The following is a 20,048-nucleotide window of genomic DNA, read 5'->3' on the forward strand; positions in this document are numbered from 1 at the left end:
TCCTATTTTGACTTTTTCCCCAAGAATTGTGGTTATGTTCGTGACGAACATGATAATACAGTGAAACCTGTTCAAGACGGAAGTGACATGGTCCTAATTTTTTTTCCGTTGTGGACAGGTTTCCGTATTATTCAGGTGTGACATTAAAATGGAATATTTTGTCATTCATATACATGAAAAACAAAATGGCATGGCGCAAACTGCAAGAAGTACAAAATATTCCATTTAACACTCAACACATTAAATCAGCTTTCTGTTGCTCATTACGTTGGTGAATCATCTTGATTAAAATCTCATTTTCTGTATAAATATTATCATAACTCACTCATTAGTCATTAAACATTACTAAAGTTTACTAATCTCATTCTATTTAATATCTAACACTATACTCTAATACTGTACTGCATATCACTGCACATTATTAATTAATTGGACTAGGAGCCATCTATAAGAAGCCTTGAATTCTGGTTTATTTCATTTCTTTCCCAGTTCAACAGCTAGCTTTGCAGAATAGATCCCAGAAATTGGCTTGTTCTTTGAAAGGTCATGAAGAACCCACTCCCACAACAGTTCATTTATTTCCACATAAACAGTTGCTTTCTGGTTCCTTTTGTGTCACCAATATTGGCCGCACGCCACTCACTCATTATGATCTTTATTTTTTAAAGTGTCACACCTGAGTTTTCCACAACTGTACTTCTATATTATTTCACATAGACTTTGTTTCTAATTTTCCTTTATCTCGATAACTTTTACTTCATCACTTAATGTTAATGCCACATTTTATGCAATTTTTTTTTTACCAGGAAATCACTACACTTGCGCTCTTTTTACCTACGACAGTATACGGGTGTGAAGCATTGAAAATCTTTGAAGGGACTCGTCTGCCTAGTCAACAGGGTCATAAAATTTATGACCGACAGGCCAACACACCCTCGTACCCTCTAGAATTTTGCAAAGAAAACTTGTTTTAGTGACCTACATATTTCGTATATTCCTTGAAATTACACGCTGTTTCAAAATATAGCTACAAAAATAGTGTGTCCAAAATATTATTTCCGTTTTGAACAGTAGCAGACAGTTTCAGTTTCCGTGTTGAACAGTTTCCGTTTTATTCAGGAAAAATTACACATAATACATACAAATTTCGCCAGGACCAATAAATTGTTCCGAAATAGACAGGATTCCGGATTATTCAGGTTCCGATTTGAACAGGTTTCACTGTACAACTACCGGTACTGATTAACCCTTCTTTAGTTGCATAACGGAGATTTCCTCCAGGTTAGAACATTTTCGGTCGCCATTCTGTTGTTACTCGGAAGACGAAGGTGCTGCTCTCTGTACCTTTCTACCGATCTCTTTCCAGCCAACTGCCGCACTCTCATCAGTGTGAGTTGCGACAGCCAGTAATAAGGACGTATTTGCTAGGTTCGTGCAATAACCCGGAAAATAATTCCATGAAGTGACCATTCTCAGTTGCCCAATTTCTCGTTGAATTCTTTCGACTGAAATGTCGGCGTAACTAAAATCGTGAGTTTTTATGTCGTGTATTGCGTGTTGTACATTTTTCTTTAACATATTTCATACATGGAAGAACAAGAGCAGATTCGCATAAGAAAAATACTTATGGAAGTACTGGAAGAAGAAGAGGATACAAATGATAAAGCAAGGAGAACAGAAATTAATGATGAATCAGACAAGGAAGAAGAGGCTAAAGTAGAAGACAATGGACATAATTCAGATTCAGAAAAATCTAATGAAGAAACGTCTCCATCAGATGAGCATCTCCAGAACTTGACTGTGCAACAGAATTGATCTCCACGGGTAATCTCTAAGCACATTCTTGGAACATCTCACGTACAAGGCGAGAGAGTTTCTAAAAAGAAATGTAGTATAAATATTACTACTGATATTGGTACACTTCAATACCATTAGCCATTCAGCTGAAGGAGGAATACAATCTTACACTCGCTGGCACTCTCAGGAAGAACAAGACTGAGCTACCAGAATTGTTTTGCCAAACCAAACAGAGGAAGGTTCATAGCAGCGTTTTTGGCTTTGAAGATCGTGGCAAGACTCTGGTGTCCTATGTCCCTAGGAAAAATCGAGTACCGATAGTTCTGTTGCTTTCGACTATGCATCACTCTGATAATACAGACAAAGATTCTGGCGAAGCCAAAAATCCTGACATTCTACAACAATACGAAAGGAGGAGTTGATAAATTAGATCAAATGAAAGCAACATACTCTGTATCAATTGCTTTATTTTTTGCATTGATGAACATTGGTGGCATAAATAGCTACATTATTTATCTAGCTAATACCCAGAAGAAGAATGCAAAATCAGTTCCTTAAAGTGTTCGCAAAGGAGTTGGTACAGGACTATCTGAAACAAAAACTACTTACTACATCAAAACTGCCATCAGAACTTCGATAAAAAAAAATATGCAGGCTTGCGGATATTCCTGAATCATCACAGGAACCACCTTAATCTGTTGTAGCTGATCATTAGAAATCTGGAAGATGTGCCTTTTGTGATTGTAAAAAAAAAAAAAGACCCGCCAAACCATTGTAAGATGCTAGGCCTACAAGTGTCAACGATTCATTTGTAAATCAGAGCACATCATTCATTCCTGTCGGAAATGCAGCCATCAGGAGGGATATAATGGTGAAGGTGACAAAGAATATGATAGGCCTACCATGTGAATTAAAAAATCAGTTCATTGTAAAAACCGCAGAAGGATTAATCTACCGTGTTATCCTTAAAATTGTGTATTAGGTGTAATATCAAATAATTACAATGTATGTAACAGACGAGATTTCACATTTTGTAACATTAGCTAATACATCAGTAAACATTATTTGCTAATTCGTGTATTGTTTCGTAACACCTTTCAGCTCTTCCTATAATGAAAAATTATAACTGAACAAGAGTTTCCGCAGATGTAATAAATACACCAGCACACGTGTAAGAGATCAATGGAAAAAATATCTAGCCGACTTCCGAACTAAAGCAACTCACAGGATTATCACATTACAAAAAAATAGAAATTTTGGTGCTATTACCCATAGAGCGAAACTGCTAGGGAGTGGATAATTAAGTGAACATGTGTTAATATAGGACTAAAAGAGAATAAAATGTCTTTTATAATTTTGGATAAATATTTTACAAAATAAAATAACCCGGAGTTTTTCTCCGTGATGCCACTATTGAAAGTATACAGAAACACGCGACTATACAAGGGTTAATATAAATTTTTATTTTCTTGAAATCCGTAACTGCCTAATTTTTACTGTCATATTATTCGTGTTCAGGAGGTTCGAATTATACAGAAAATGCACTTCATAATCATCTTATCATAATATCATCATCGAGGCAGCATAACTCCACCTTCCAGGTGCCCCAACCTCAAAAGTTACAAATACCCCATTGTCAGGAGAGACCAGAAATGACAAATGACAATCTGGTGGCATTAGATAAAAAAAATATATGTATTACATACCCAGTGTAAAAAAAATTGTTGCCCAATGTTATCTGTGATAGGTACAGTATTGTACAGAGAGTTCCTATGCAGACCAGTCCCAGGTAGTACTGCTTCATTGGCTTAATGACCATAGTGCGAAGTGTTCATCTCGACGAAGCTAAGCGGTAAAGGATGGAGTGGAACTGGTCTGCAGAGGGAAGTGTGCAAGGACTTGTCCGTATGCCGGCATACGACCACTTGTCGTCTGCCAACAGATTTGTTAGAGGTTGGAGTGGCACTGGTGTGCATAGCAACTCTTTGTACTTATCTAGTTACCTAAGATTAATTGAAGAGTGAATGTGAAAAAGGTGAAAGTACGACCATGCCAATATATGTATATGGCTGCAAACGGTATCTGTCGGATACAGGGGGGAGAGCCATTAATCCTTTCCATTGAAGGCTTTAAGGAACCAACCTGGACAAATACCCAATGTCCCATCCCTACCTTCCCGTGGTGCAGCTGTTAGTAAGCATAATTTACAAGCTGAACTAAAGGGAGGGGCTAATCATCAATTAGCACTGGTCAGCTTGATGAGTTAATGACTGAATTTGGTATCATTTTCCTCTATTCAACCCCTAATTCCCTCTTTACCCTTTCCTATCCAGTCCACTGACTGAACTCTTACTTTCTTCGACCCCAACGGCATTAGATCCAATGGACTCGTCGACCAACAGCAAGTGTGGTCCTCCAGACATTCTGGGGGTTGTGTGTGAATAAAGTAGCCACCAAAACGTTAAAATATGGTGTTCACTTAAATCGGCTACAACTTGCCATTTTCACATATTGGAGTGCAAGAGGTCAAATGACTTTATTGTCAAACGCCTGGCATTAGAAAACAACAACATATATGTATATTTTTTTTTAACCATTGGGATAACATTGGAATGACGGTTGATAGTGCCTTTTCAGTCTGGACTTTTCTGAGTAGAATACTTTTTTTTGCCTTTTTGGAAGTCTTACATTGCAATTTTGGAAGGTTTTATTCAAATACTGAAAATGTTTGTTTGTGGCACTTTCACACTTGCTCATATTCAATTTTCAATTGTTTGTTGTATTAAACTGTAACTTCGAAGTGTTTTGTCAGAACCCTCTAGTTGTCAGTTCAAGAATGAATAATAATGCTATCAATAATGGCATACATACCATTCTAGGATACCACTTCGAGTAGCATGAAAAATTAAAATTTTGATAAACAAGAGTAATAAATATATCATAGGTAATATAACAGAACTAAACAAATAGTAATACATACAAAACGTACTGACACCATGATAATGATAAGAAAAAATTATATTATAATTTCAGTCAACAACTTATCATTTTGGTACAAAAACAAGCTTTGTTACAATGATCACATTATAATTCTTGGTAGTATTCACCAAAAACAAGTTTTGTTACAAGTGGATACTACCAAGAATTATAATGTGATCATTACAATGAGTTTTGTTACAATGATCACATTATAATTCTTGGTAGTATCCACTTGTAACAAAACTTGTTTTTGGTGAATACTACCAAGAATTATAATGTGATCATTACAATGAGTTTTGTTACAATGATCACATTATAATTCTTGGTAGTATCCACTTGTAACAAAACTTGTTTTTGGTGAATACTACCAAGAATTATAATTTGATCATTACAATGAGTTTTGTTACAATGATCACATTATAATTCTTGGTAGTATCCACTTGTAACAAAACTTGTTTTTGGTGAATACTACTAAGAATTATAATGTGATCATTGTAACAAAACTTGTTTTTGTATCAAACTGTAAGTTATGGACTGAAACTGTAATATAATTTTTTCTTATATATTATTCAACTTATCTGAACTTTACCCTCAACATGACTTTTAAACAATATTACAAGTTTCTGAACCGTTCAATTTAGCACTTTGCTTTGCAAATACATCATTGTGATCTATATTTATATGTTAATTTCTTTAATTCAATGCTACTAATTATAATTCATTTTCCGAAATGTCATTCCATTTCATTCTGGCAGAGCTGGGTCTCTGAGACCAAGAGCAAATAGTTTACATGTTCTATGTTACTATGTAAAAACATAGTTAAACTCTCATTTATAAAAAAAAAAGACTTTATAATAACCTTAAGATCTTTTATTTTTTTAAATATCTAGATTGGGTCTGACAGACCCGGAGTGAGCATTTATGCTAGGAAAATATGTGCGAGCTCTGCTGGGTTAAGATATAAAGTGCTATGTTTGTTAAGTTTCTGAAGTAATTTACTTTCACTAGGTTAATATTTATTAAGTTTTCAAGTAGGCTACGGTACATAATTTACTTACACTAGGTCCCTCGACTGGGGCAGGTTTGTTGTTGATTAAATTCGATGCTTCAAATGGAGGCTTCACAGACTGTGGTGTTGTGGTAGGTGGAGGTTGTGTCGTAATAGGTAATAGAGATCCCAACTGAAACAAACACAGTATTCAGTACCCTAGTTCAAACATCACCATATTTATTCCTTTCATATGTATTGAAATGAGTAACTTTCTAGTCATAAGAGGCTTCAGTGGTGCAAACAAAATCTAAACCCTGCTGACTTCAATAATTGTTTTCACTCTTTTCTGTAGTCACATTGCATGTTCAAGATATTTATTTATTGCAAGAAATATGTTTGTTTATTTATTAGAACGTCATTTATTAGAACCAAGACTTCATTTTACTAATCTGTTATTATTACCCGAATTCGGATTCATAATGTTATTATGTTAGTGATACAATAGTTACTGCAGGCCTATTCCTGTATCCACTCAAGTATTGTGAGTCACAACTGATGGTTGAGACATGGAATTTTAGGTGGTAGAAATACTAAGTAAAACCTTCATCAGATGAGAAAATAAGACCTTAATCACATGTAGTGAATTTGTTATAATATGTAAAAATTCCTTCTGAATAAACATGCAATTTTGCTTCCAGGCTTGCTCTGTACAAATGTCATCAACGATAACAATTGAAGCCATGACATGCAGAACAACACAAATACAGTGACTAAAGTTTTGAGATAAACAGCTTTTTTGTTTATCTCTGATTTTACTAAAGCTATCAAACAATTTTTTTCACATAACTGTATATTAGGAATATTTTAAGCCAGAAACAATGTCAGCAAGTTATATAATGCCAGATTTCCCACATTTTTATTCAATTGAAAATCATGTTTTTGTGCTGTTTTGAATGTCACTGACTCAAAAAAGGATTTATTGGGGGGGAAAAAAAATACTGAGTAATAAGGTGAAATATATGTATTTAATATTAGAAATGCATTTTTAACGTATCAATAGTATTTCAAGTTATATAAAATATTATTACATTTTGTTCACTGAGAGTACTTTGCATTAATCATAGGCCCACACTTCACTACGAGATTCATCATTAACACTTTGTTTATTTGCATATTTCTGAAGTCCACACCTGTGGAGTAATGGTTAGCGCGTCTGGCCGCGAAACCAGGTGGCCCGGGTTCGATTCCCGGTCGGGGCAAGTTATCTGGTTGAGGTTTTTTCCGGGGTTTTTCCTCAACCCAGTACGAGCAAATGCTGGGTAACTTTCGGTGCTGGACCCCGGACTCATTTCACCGGCATTATCACCTTCATATCATTCAGACGCTAAATAACCTAAGATGTTGGTAAAGCGTCGTAAAATAACCTACTAAAATAAAATAAAAAAACATATTTCTGAATAAGGCCTTCATAGTATGGTCGATGTTGAGGATTAATTGCAGACAGATACTTTTTTATATCAGCAGTAGAGATGGGTAAAAAATAACACAACAGTTATTTTGGAACTGTTCCGGTCTCGGAACTGTTGCAAAAATGAACAGTAGGTCGGAACCTCCTGTTCCGAAATAACAGTGTTCCGACTCCGAGCTGCTCACTTGCCCAGCTGTTGCGAGCTCGCAGTACCGCGTTGCACAAGGTATGTTCCGACTCCCTCGGAACTGTTGCAAAAATGAACAGTAGGTCGGAACCTCCTGTTCCGAAATAACAGTGTTCCGACTCCGAGCTGCTCACTTGCCTAGCTGTTGCGGGCTCGCAGTACCGCGTTGCACAAGGTATAATATGTTCCGACTCCGAGATAACAGTCGGAACGTCGGAGCTTGTTCCGATGAACCAACGACAGTAGCAGTTACACTGTTCTCGTTATTCTGTATGTTGTACTTGGAACTTCGTTGGATGAAGTTGGTATTTGACACTCTCACGTGGTTGGAGGGGGGCGCATGGAAATTGAAATCCTTGCGGTGGCGCGAACTTTAATATCAACATTTGTAAGACTGGCCAATCATCTGTAATGTTATAGTAAGTATTTAATAATCTGTAATATTCATTCCCGCTTTATGGTTTATTTCACCATTAGTTGACTAATTCTGTTTTATAAACATTCTACAAAGTCATAAAGTACGCATACTATTATTAATTCATTGATCAGCTGATTCTATACAAAGGTTAAAGTCGTAAATGGTAATGAGTGGTTCAGTTACAATGTCTGTATGTCGTTTGTTGAGGTTAAGTCTGACAAGCACAAGTTTTTGTGCTATCTTCTCTGTTATCAAAGAACGACAAAAATGTTGTAGCATTATTTGTTGGAAACTACCCATATAAGTACTGATTTGGAGAGCGAGGTTTAATGCGAAGTTTAAATTACACTTTGGTAAAGATGCGATTCCAACATTTTACTAACCCACTGCGGGGTTTCCAGGTTTCTGTACTGCCAATATATATCTTTTTTATTTATGAAATTGTAATATTTATTATTATTATTATTATTATTATTATTATTATTATTATAATTGCATTAAGAAAAGTAAAAATAAAAATTAATGATTTGTTTTTTTTTTTATTATGTAAAAGAGAGAACAGAAATTACATACCATATGTTTTAAATGTTATGTAATTTTTTTTAGTTGGCTACCATGTCTTTATAACTTTATGTACGAAAACAAAGTGTTGTATTCTGTCCTTGTAGTCAACAGCTGTGTAATTACTAACATTAAGCTTTTGAGTTCTGTCCGCATGCACAGCAATTTTCCAAAATCGATTCGAATGTGCATTGCAGTGCCATCTATAGATAAGAATGTGTACTATGTCATGCCTATGAGTGCTCCAGTGTGAGCTGCATGGTGTTATTTGTCTATGGTGAAGAGGGAGGGTACTGTACCGTTCGTTTGAACGACTCAACGACTCCGACTCATCACCACTGGTGACTGTTATTTCGGAACTGTTATTTGGAACATAGTATTTTTTCGGAACCGGAACCGTCGGAACTGTTCCGGGAAAAGAACAACTTCGCCCATCACTAATCAGCAGCCTCTGCAGATTTCAATTTAATTTCACCTTCATATGCCTTTTTATGTGAAGCGAGATCAACATTCCACTTCCCTTTAAATTGATAATTTTCGGTTACAAAGCCATCTGATGCTGTGCTTACAGTCAAGCTATTGGATCTGTATTCTATTATTTTGTGAGATGTGATCTCCCATTTCCCCTGACTTTTTGAAAGTGGCACTGGTATCTTGATCTTTGAAAATGATGTTTTAAAATCTTTCAACATAGACTGATCAACATTAGCTGCTTTCATGACATCTTTTCACTCTTCTGAAGTGTATACAGAATATTTTTTCTTATTTTTCAGTTCAATGCGACCAAAATCTCGGTCACGTAACGAGTAGGAGTGTCCCTTTGTTGGAACATCCAGTCTTGATCATATCATGAAAATATTTTACAACAGTATTGTTCTGTTTTGAGAGATGCATCATTGAATAGACGTACATATGTGCCTAATGAAATGGTGTAGCAATGATGCAGTCTCATTTGGTGTCTTTCTGCCCACTAACTCTGTATAAGGATATATAAATCCTTTGTTATCAGACAATCTGTGTATGCCAAAAACATACAGCCACAGTTGCCTAGCATAGAACATTTCAGTCACAGGAATATGTGGACATGGTATGTTCTGCATGTAATTGAAGACTATGCATTCTGATATACCACACACTACCGGTACCCCTTCATCCTTCACTAGCAACTCACATTCCTTCATATCATTGTAAAACTTCTTAGCTTTGACTTTGTGAAGGTTCTGTTCAATGTTTAGATTGTTTCTTACACACTGAATTTGTTCACAATGATTATCAAGTTTAATACAACATACAATCTCTAAAATAATACACCATTAAACACCAATGCTGCTACGTGGGAGAAAATCAAACTATGAATTTGTGCTGTTCTGAATATCAACTTCAGAAACTTACAGTAGTGTCAGTGATATTCAGAAGAACTTAAGTTATGGAACCTGTGATGTTATGAATATCACTGCCACTAAAATGTCCACTAAAAGGCTGGTTTTTGTGTCGTTTTGATTATCAACATATAGGTCTGAGTGAGACGAATTCATTGATACCCATAACTCATATAGCGTCAAAAAGTGGATTTGTGCTGTTCTGCATCTCATCGCTTCAATTGTGGAGATATCCGGCAATGTACAGATCATACTGGTCTACATTTTTTCCATATACAGGGTAGAAGTGAAATAACCTTCCGGATTGAAAGGGGCGATAGGGTAATGAATAGAAAATCTATATTACGTTTTGTGATGAAATGCACAGTTAATTAGAAAATTAAGTTGAAGTTTCAGTAGTCCAGCAACATCACCACTAACACACCCTTCTCGTAATATAGATGTAAGAGCTCAATGAACTCTGTCTATCTCGCTAGGTGAGCTACTCTGGCTGTGATGTTGCAATCTGCTCGCATTGTGTAGTGGCTTGAAACTAGTGACTTTTAAATTAAATTTACACGAAAATCGTCCACGTTATTGAAATAGCCAGAGGGATAAATGATTCTTTATTAGATTTTCTAATCGATATGGACAAAAATCACGATCCTGCTAGCAATCGTTACCGAATAAGAGGGTGTTAAACATTTGGGAAAAAAACATTTTTTTTTCTGAAAAAAAAAAAAAAAACTATGAACTTTCCACCAATATGATATTCCAGTTTTTTGTTACATACAACATGAGCTATTCGCTCTGAAAATATGCAAGGTTATTTCACTTCCATCCTATATATTTAAACTCAATGCACAAATTGAAAATGGGTTAATCAATTAAGTCTAGAAAAAGCAAATGGCTAAGCTATCAAGTGCTTGTACTGGAACTCAACTAGCTGGTTATATTACTTCAGCAAACAGTACGGTATCACTTTCGTCTTTCATACATGAAAATTGAAACCCAGTCTATCTAGTTTCAAAATTTGCTTCATATTTATTTAGGTACTTAATGAACAACAAATATTAAAATTGTTATACTTACGGCAATATATTGCCAGCCATTATTGACTCGAACTAAAAGTGCTTCTTCATCAATTATGTAAGCTAGAGTTCCAACTGGACTCACTGACGACATCTGTAACAATTGGAAAAACAGTTTCATTTCAACATTTGCCTGTAAGTTTTAACAACAGAAACAATACATGTACCGGTAATAAGAAATGGGTCACAATTTCTTGATGCTCGATACTAGTACTCACTACTACAACTTTAAAGTAATGTGAGTGTGTTTGTTTTGAGAATTATTCCTTTGTAACAGTTTCTTCCACTCTTTCACCCAGTCCTGTATTCGGAGTAACAAAGGTACTTAAACATTAGTGATTGAAATTGTGTGTGGAGTAAGTCTTCTGCACTTAATAACACTTTATTGAACTGCACTCATTTGAATATCTGGAATTCATTCATACATCTTACACCTGACATGAACCATTTTAGACAGATGGTGACAATAATAAACTTTTTACAATTTAGAAATTCCTCTTACTACTGCTGCCGAGAGATTTTCCGCGCCTCTAGGATTATTGAAATGTTTGGTTTACCACCTACTACTATAAAATATTTGTGAATGGTAAAAATGGGGGAAACAGGGAAGTAGGGACAAAATATGAGAATTCTTTACTCATAACTTCAAAGTATTTTTAACTTTTAAGCTGCCTACCGGTACTCTTCTAAATAAAACATAACATTACGAATCTTGTCCTAGTAATGTAACCGACAATATAGTGTACCATACCCCAAAATAATTCTGAAGACAACAGACAATGCAAAGAACTTTATGAGAGATATTAATATCGTACCAGTATATTATTACAGTACAATCATTTAAAAATGCTTCCATTTGTATTGCTTGTTGCTTCTAGCAGATTCTAATAGCTGTTTTTCATTTTCATTACACAAATTCTGAACAAACATCTAATATTAATGTTAAAATTGATGAAAAGTTCTGCCTTGATAAAATCAACAGAAAACTTGTGCCTAACATTAGTTACCTTAAAGTTATATGAGAGAAAACACACTCTATAAAGAAATTGGAGGGTAGTAGACCCAAGAATCATAACACCAACTCTACGAAAGCAGACAGACTGTACTGCTTAAAAATTCACACCCACTTCAAGCCCACATAGCTTCTACTCTACTCCATTATCTCCTAGCATAGTTGCCTCATAAGTGGTTCAGACCTGTCTTCGGACAGTTGACTAAACAACAACAATAATGTATTACCGGTATTTTAATGTTACATTTTGTGTTGTTTTGTATAAATATATCGTAGTGTAAATATAATTTTTAAAGAATGTATGGTAAGCCTACTTACGAATAATAGTTTTGTATACAGTACTAGTTTTTACTTATGTATCGTGAAGAACTAAGAGAAAACAGTAATCACAAACAACCAGTCGAATATACTGTATACTGGTACTACAAACAAGAATCATAGTAAATGAATTGCAATTGTTAAAGTGAATTTTTCCGTAACGAAATGCAATGAAAGTTACAGTGTTAAATGAATCCTTACTTTGGTCATAGCTTCTGTGTTCTGAAATGTGACAGCACCTGGAACAATTCTTGTTGGTCCACTGTCTGTTGGAAATGGTCTAGTAGATGGTCCAGGTGAACCTAGAACAGTTGTATATTATGGTTCTTCACAGAAAACTTGAAGCAATACTTTCACAGTATCTGTATTTTCATAGTAGACCTATAATCTAACATGATTTTAAAATTAATACCGTTACTTCTAAATTTTCACTTCGAAACTGTTGTGCTCTATGACCATTCCAAAATGTATGCAAAAGATGTGAGATCTTTGGCTCTGATTGAGGTTTTGGTTGATATGTACAGATACGGAAATAAAATTTGGAGCTCTCTTATTGTTAGCCTATAAGTTTCGCTTACAACACACTGCGTATGTGCAATAAACAAGAGCCCCTGTATATACAGTATGCTACTTGTGGACAATTGTGCAAAACTGTTGCCTATATACAGGAGGACTTCCATCAAGACACGCTCCAAAATTTTAATTCCCTACCTGTACATCTATTATCAGGTAGTACATCTCATTTGACATTATGTATCAAAGAAAGAACAGTAATTGTTGCTTAAATCTCAAGTTTGATTAGTGAATCGTGTTAATAATAGCAATGTATGCAATGGAGGCGGAAAGGAATTAGCCACTCTACCTTGTTATCTCCTGGCTTAGTTACCTCATAAGTGATGCCTTTTGGTGTCACTTGTGAGGTTCCAATCAGTCTTCGGACTGCTGACTAAACATAATCCTGCGTATTACATGATACTGCTGAGTTTTTCACTGTGTGCTGGAGCTGAACGTCTCCAAACACAGTTGTCTCCATGCTTAGTTGTTTGGAGTAGCCAGGCATAACAGAGCATGTTAGCCTTCAGTCTTTCAAGGGAAAAATTGTTCTGGGGCCGGGCATCGAACTGGGGACTTTGAGCATGCCAATGCTCTACTGACTGAACTACTACATTGTCTGAATATGGAAATTTTATGCAACTTCGAAACAATAGAGATGTTAAATTTCACATGTTGAAATATCCAAAATTCTGTTTTCACACAAAATGATATTTTCGAAAGTATATTCTGGAAAATTTTCGCGAAATGAGGCAAACATTCACGATCCATAGTAACTATAAATTATTTTTCTTAATGCTGAAACATCAAGAGTGTTGATAGGCAAAATTAATAAAATAGTGAAAGCTCTCAAAGTTAACACTTAAACTAACGATATTGTAACAAAAAAAAAAAAAAAAAAAAAAAAAAAAAAAAAAAAAAAAAAAAAAACGCACTTCAGATACGAGGGGGATCCAGGAAATAAACATTTGTCGTATCTGTTCACTAACTTTAGAATTTCCGTGTTATACTCCTCTGCCACCAGTTCATTAAGCCAGGTGTTCACTGTCTTCTTCAACTCTTCATCACTTCCAAAACGCGTACCACCCAGAAAGTCTTTCAGCTTAGTGAAAAGGTGAAAATCACTAGGAGCAAGGTCTGGACTATAGGGCGGATGATCAAAGATTTCCCACCCGAATTGATCCAGCAATTCTCGAGTTGAAGCAGCAGTGTGCGGGCGGGCGTTGTCGTGAAGAAGCACAACTCCTCTCGAAAGCATTCCTCGCCTCTTGTTTTGGATGGCTCGCTGTAGTTTTCGTAAAGTCTCACAATAACGATTTGCATTGATCGTAGTGCCTTTTGGCATGAAATCCAGCAAAAGAACACCTTTGCGATCCCAAAAGACAGTAGCCATGACTTTTTGTGTAGAGAGAGTCTGTTTGAATTTTTTCGGTTTCTTGGGTGATGAGGGCTGATGCCACTGACGTGATTGGCGCTTGGTCTCTGGGGTGTTGTGAGACACCCAGGTCTCATCACCAGTCACAATTTGATCAAGAAAGGCGTCACCATCTGTGTGATATCGCATCAAGAATGTCAATGCTGAGGCCATTCTCTGAATTTTGTGTTGGTCACTCAGTTGCCGTGGAACCCATCGTGCACAGATTTTGTGGTAGCCAAGATGTTGCGTCACAATTTCACCAAGCAAAGAACGAGAAATGTCAGGAAAGGCAATATGCAATTCGTCGAGTGATGTGCGCCTGTCTTGCAAGATTCTGTCGTTCACTTTAATCTTCAGGTCTTCTGTGATGAGTGATGGGTGTCCGGGTCGAGTTTCATCGTGGACATTTGTTCACCCATTGTTGAACATTTCGCACCATTTTTTCACATTTCCTTCATTCATTACAGTATCACCATACACTTCTTTCAATTGCCCGTAAATTTCTGCAGGTTTCAAATGTCGGGCATTCAAAAATTGAATCACACTCCTCACCTCACAGTCGGCGGGATTATCAATCACGTCGTTCATTTTGAAGTAACACAAAATGCACAATGGCGACTTGTTGCAACCAGTACTCACAACATTATGAGAACACATGTTAAGGAAGCCAGTTGACCTTCAAACAAGGAAGGGGAGTCAGCTGCGCGGCGAGTATGCGTGAACGGTCGTTATTTCCTGGATCCCCCTCGTATTATGATTTGATATGACTGATATGACTGACTACACTATCATATAATTTTAATTATAATTAAATATTTAAAATATTAATTTTAATTACTGTATTTCCTTTTTGATCATCATTTATAATTTCACTGACAATCTCTGATAATTTCTCCACGTATTTTTTATGTGAGAAAGAAATTAATTTTATAAGTGTGTAAATTATTACGTTCATGTAAAATAATGAAATTGAGAGTGTTAAAGTAATTTTCAAAATAATTCTGTTCCCAAGTAATCATACAATAAATAATTGGTAAAATATCTATGTAAGGTAATTTGTAATTTCAGATTCAATGAATCTAATTTCTGATCAATTGTCATTCCAAGTTTTATTACTAAACTTGTGTACGAATTATTCATAAAGTTATATTCTGTGTTTTATCGCAATTATTTTCAATCTATTGCAAAGAAATTCTGTCAGTGATATAGGGTGAATTGTAATATCTACATTATTTTTGGAACAGTTCTTCATTATTTAATGCTGTAGTTATTTTCAAAATATTCATTGTAACATAGAGAAATTAAAAATAATAATTTATATATTAGATCAATATAGACGGAAAAGCAGAATCAATGATGACATACAGCACTGCTAGACTAATTTTTGCCCGAACTAAAAAAAAATACAAGTTATTTTTTTAAATATGTCTTTGTTGTCTTATGGGTAAACGGAGAAATGATTCCATTTTATTTAAATGTGGCCCTGTTGTTTGCTTTGATTCTATGGTGCATGGTACAGTAACAATTCTGAAAATAAATGTTATATCACAATACAGGTTGGTAGTGTTGGTACATGACAACAAACATATAGCCATTCTGTTTAAAGTTTTCACTGAATATGAAACTGGAAAAAATTTATTTCAGCTTAATGTACTTAGAAGAATTATTTTCCCTGGCAGGTTGATATAACTTTAGAGATCAGTGACAAGTTTTCGTTAGGAAAGGAAAGGTTCTGTCTCCATTGCATTGCTTGCTATTCCTCTATGTTCGTTAATTTTATGTAAGGTTGACATTAGACAAAATTATAATGAATCAAGATCGTTTCATGACCTTCTCCTTCAAATACAATTTCAATCCTGATGTTTATCACTGTTACCTAAAGTTTCCTTTCTATCCTTTAGCTGCTGTAGTTCCTTGAGTGCTTTAAGTTCTTCCAAACTTCCACGTACACTACCTTTAGCAGCATTAAAAAGAAATTATACAAGTATAAAGAGATGATACTCATTTTCTATTCAATTAAACGCATAATATTACACAAATAAATCTATAGCAGTAGTGGTAATAATAAAATGCTTTTAAAGTAAATCCCTGTAAACCTCGATAATATTTTATGTGCTTGGAAATATCTTCACAGTAATTGCTGTAATTTAGAAATAGTTACTGTATCATTCTTTTGTTGAAATATTTAGCATACATATACCACAATAGACAGTAGACTAGATAACTTAGAATTGAGGAGCTTATTTTCAAAACACCCTTGTCCATTTTCATAACTTTATGGGAAATCACGACAAACATTTTTAAGTCTAAAATTTCTTACCAGCTTTGCAAGAGAAATTATGAAACCAAAGAGGTTGGGTGCATTTAACATCAAATGGGAGCATGAGACTCTTTGATTCCAAACCTGGAACTAATATTTTGTCGCAATTTTGTGGTTTACAAGAGTAAGTTTGATTCCAATAGTCGCTTTTAACACAAGATTTTAGTTATTAATGGAGAAAAATTCGCTCTAGTGCCAAGACTCGAACCTGGATATTCGGTTCTACGCAATGAGTGCTTTAACCACTGATCTACGCTGAGACTCAATCCACAGCACTGGATCGAATCTTTCTCCTTTGGTATTTTCCCTCTGTGGCCTTACTCCATGTTCGACGCATATGTTTACACATTATATTAAGTCAACTGTCATTATACAAGGAACGCACTCATTTGAGTGACTTGGTGGCCGGAATTTAGAGAGCGTTTTGAAGCCAAATCATGACAGTTGTATGTGAAGATATATGTTGTTGTTTTCTAATGCCAGGCGTTTGACAATAAAGTCATTTGACCTCTTGCACTCCAATATTTTTCAAAGATATTATCATGGTCAGCCAATGAAGCACAGATTTTGAGGTGTTCCAAATCCATTTCTTGGTTTGAGTTGCACAATGGGCAGTTAGGGGAATGATATATTCCAATTCTATGCAGGTGTTTTGGCCAAACAATCATGGTCTGTTGCCAAACTAAATGCAGCTATAGACGATTTTCGTGGTAAATCGGGAATTAACTGTGGATTATGATGCAGAGAGTTCTATTTTTGCCCTTGAGATTGTGTTATCAAATTTTGTTTGTTGAAGTCCAAGTATGTAGATTTAATAAATCTTTTCACAGAGTAATACGTATATTTAGTAACAGGTCTGTAAGTAACAGTGCTGCCCTTCTTTGCTAAAGCATCCACATTCTCATTTCCCAGGATTCCACAATGGGATGGTATCCATTGGAATACAAATCTTTAATTGAGTGATATTAATTGAGAGAGCATTTTAGTTATTTCTGCTGTTTGAGATGAAGGTGTGTGTTTAGAGACTATTGATAAAATAACTGCTTCGGAGTCTGACAATATAACTGCACTCTTAAATTTATTGATGTGGCATAGATGATTCCTGAGACTTTCACTTATTGCAATGATTTCTCTATCAAAACTTGTTGTTCCATATCCAAGAGATCTATAACGTGAGAAAAGACAGTACGTAACATCTGCACCAGCACCTTGTTCTCTGGAGATCAAGGATCCGTCGGTGTATAAATGAAGCCAGTTTTGTGGAGGGTACCTAATATTAATTGTCTCTAAAGACAATTGTTTCATTATTTCAGTGTTTACTTCTGTTTTCAAGAGTAAGTTTGATTCCAATAGTCACTTTTAACGCAAGATTTTACTTTTGAATGGAGAAAAATTCGCTCTAGTGCCGGGGCTCGAACCTGGATATTCGACTCTATGCACTGAGTGCTCTAACCACTGATCTACGCCGAAACTCAATCCACAGTACTGGATCGAATCTTTCTCCTTTGGTATTTTCCCTCTGTGGCCTTACTCTATGTTCGACATAATTAAATGTTGACACGTTAGATTAAGTCAACTGTCATCATACAAGGAGCGCACTCATTTGAGTGACTTGGTGGCGGGGATTTAGAGAGCGTTTTGAAGCCAAGTCATGACAGTTGTATGTGAAGTTATATTTGAAGAATGCATGTACACAAAAAGCTCATTTTCGTTATCAGGTTGACAAGAGACGTTTTGAAAATTACCTCAATTTTAATAACCTACATATTACTTTAGGAAGCACTTAATAAGGCCTTGCTTTCCATTGGGATAGCATGTTTTTCTCACCTGGTCGACTGAAACCTGAGGGTGGTGCAGTCATTGAAGGGTCACCAAATATTACTCCTCTACCCATTCCTGGGCCAGGTGCACCTGGTTCTCCTTTCTGACCTATCAAAGACACACCTGGTGGTCCTGGAGGACCCTGAAATTAAACGATTAAATTTTAGCATGTTCGTAAGAAGTAAATAGCTAGAAATATCTGTAAAGAAATCAAACACAACAGAACAGACGTTTGGAAATTATACATATGTCTTTTTAAGTGTTAGCTTATTTTAGGAAAGAAGATAAGGAAATTTATTATATAGCTGTGACTCTTCACTACAGTGAGGAAATAGCAGAAACATGCATTAAGTAAGTTAAGTCAACATTTCTTTCGTTTTTCATTCATGGAATAAGAGCATTTTTTTCTGTGCATCAGAAAATAAATAAGCTAAGAACATGAAATGGAAAGGTAAAAATGTTTCCATATTTATAGGCCTTGAAATAAAATATATGCTGAAATGGGAGTAAGTAACAGCTAATGCTGTTGCAGAGTGATATTATCAAAGTATTCACATCAAAGAGTCATTCATAAAGTAAAAGTTTCCAAATCTGCATTTGACAATGGAAAAGACTGGTTCTTTCGTTCAGTGGTGTATTCTGGAATGATACATGAACTACCACTGACAGGAAAAACCAGATAATCTAATAAACTAACATACGGTATAAATATATAATTGTTAAAATGTTGATTAAAAAATTAATATATAAAAAATCAATACAATATTTAACCAGGGGCGATTTCTCAGGGCATGCTATGCTTGCTGCGCAAGCCCAATATTTTCGTAGAATGTGTATTTCTCAAAATGGGATTACGTACATTAAAGTTTATTTTGAATTTTGGAATATAGTATAGGAGTAATACCATCCCCAGGTTGCATAACGCAAGTATCGCAATGCTTGCTCATTTCTCAGAGCTACAGGAAAGACGTAGAAATAGCGAGAATATGATGCGCGCGCAAGTGCCTTCCTCCTTAGTCCGTCCTAGGCGCACATGCTTCTGTTATGTGTTTTTGAAGCTCTGGTCCGAGAACTACACCAACGACTATTTAACGTTTACACAGAGCAGTATTGACAGCAGGAATGTGCTGTGATTTGCGAGTGCAATGTAATTGTGTTAGCTGTTGCATGTATTATTAATTCTTAAACATTAATTTGAAGTATTGCAATGAGTTCGGAATTGTGTGTTATTGAAACCTTATTATTAAATCCATTTTCCCGAGGGACTATTCAAGAGAAGACAGACATAGAGAATATGTGCGCTCGTTCAGTGAAGCTCAATACAACAATATGAATTGGTTGGCAGGGTTGAAAAACTAAATAAACTGTTTTGTTGGCCATGTTTGTTACATTATATCGAACTTCTACATCTGATAAGCGAATATGATCCATGACTCATAATGATTTCATAATTATAAAATAAATTATTTATGTGGGTCTGATTATTTTTATTAATTATGAATTATTACATCCTCCGATCTTCCCCTATGAATAAAAGAGCAAGCCTAACTTTCGTGACTAGCATTCGCCCCTGTATTTAACTATTAGTACGGTACATTTTAGGAGGAAAGAAACTGGCCACCCTACTCCATTATCTCCTGGCCTAGTTACTTCATAAGTGGTGCCTTCTTGGTATCACTTGTGAGGCTCAGACCTGTCTTTGGACAGTTTACTAAACAACAGCACATTTTAATTTTTCTGTTTTATGGATACATGAAC

The 20,048-nt window shown here is 35.4% G+C and overlaps 1 protein-coding gene across 12 annotated transcripts in view; it reads right to left on the reverse strand.

The window, feature by feature from the left end:
* The window catches only part of LOC138710493 (collagen alpha-1(XVIII) chain-like), an 864,740-nt gene that overhangs the window by 26,971 nt on the left and 817,721 nt on the right, over positions 1–20,048 (reverse strand). For 9 of the 12 annotated variants that reach the window (XM_069841426.1, XM_069841424.1, XM_069841425.1 and 6 more), the window contains 6 exons: positions 18,297–18,432; positions 16,026–16,103; positions 12,382–12,482; positions 10,852–10,944; positions 5,835–5,957; positions 4,669–4,683 (listed from right to left, as the gene is read on the reverse strand). In XM_069841426.1, coding sequence (XP_069697527.1) covers positions 4,669–4,683; positions 5,835–5,957; positions 10,852–10,944; positions 12,382–12,482; positions 16,026–16,103; positions 18,297–18,432 — 546 coding nt within the window. The remainder of the gene's footprint in view (positions 1–4,668; positions 4,684–5,834; positions 5,958–10,851; positions 10,945–12,381; positions 12,483–16,025; positions 16,104–18,296; positions 18,433–20,048) is intronic. The other 3 variants (XM_069841427.1, XM_069841433.1, XM_069841431.1) reach the window with 2 other exon arrangements.

The sequence above is a fragment of the Periplaneta americana genome, chromosome 12 (assembly GCF_040183065.1).
Source record: "Periplaneta americana isolate PAMFEO1 chromosome 12, P.americana_PAMFEO1_priV1, whole genome shotgun sequence".
NCBI classification, from domain to species: Eukaryota; Metazoa; Arthropoda; class Insecta; order Blattodea; family Blattidae; genus Periplaneta; species Periplaneta americana.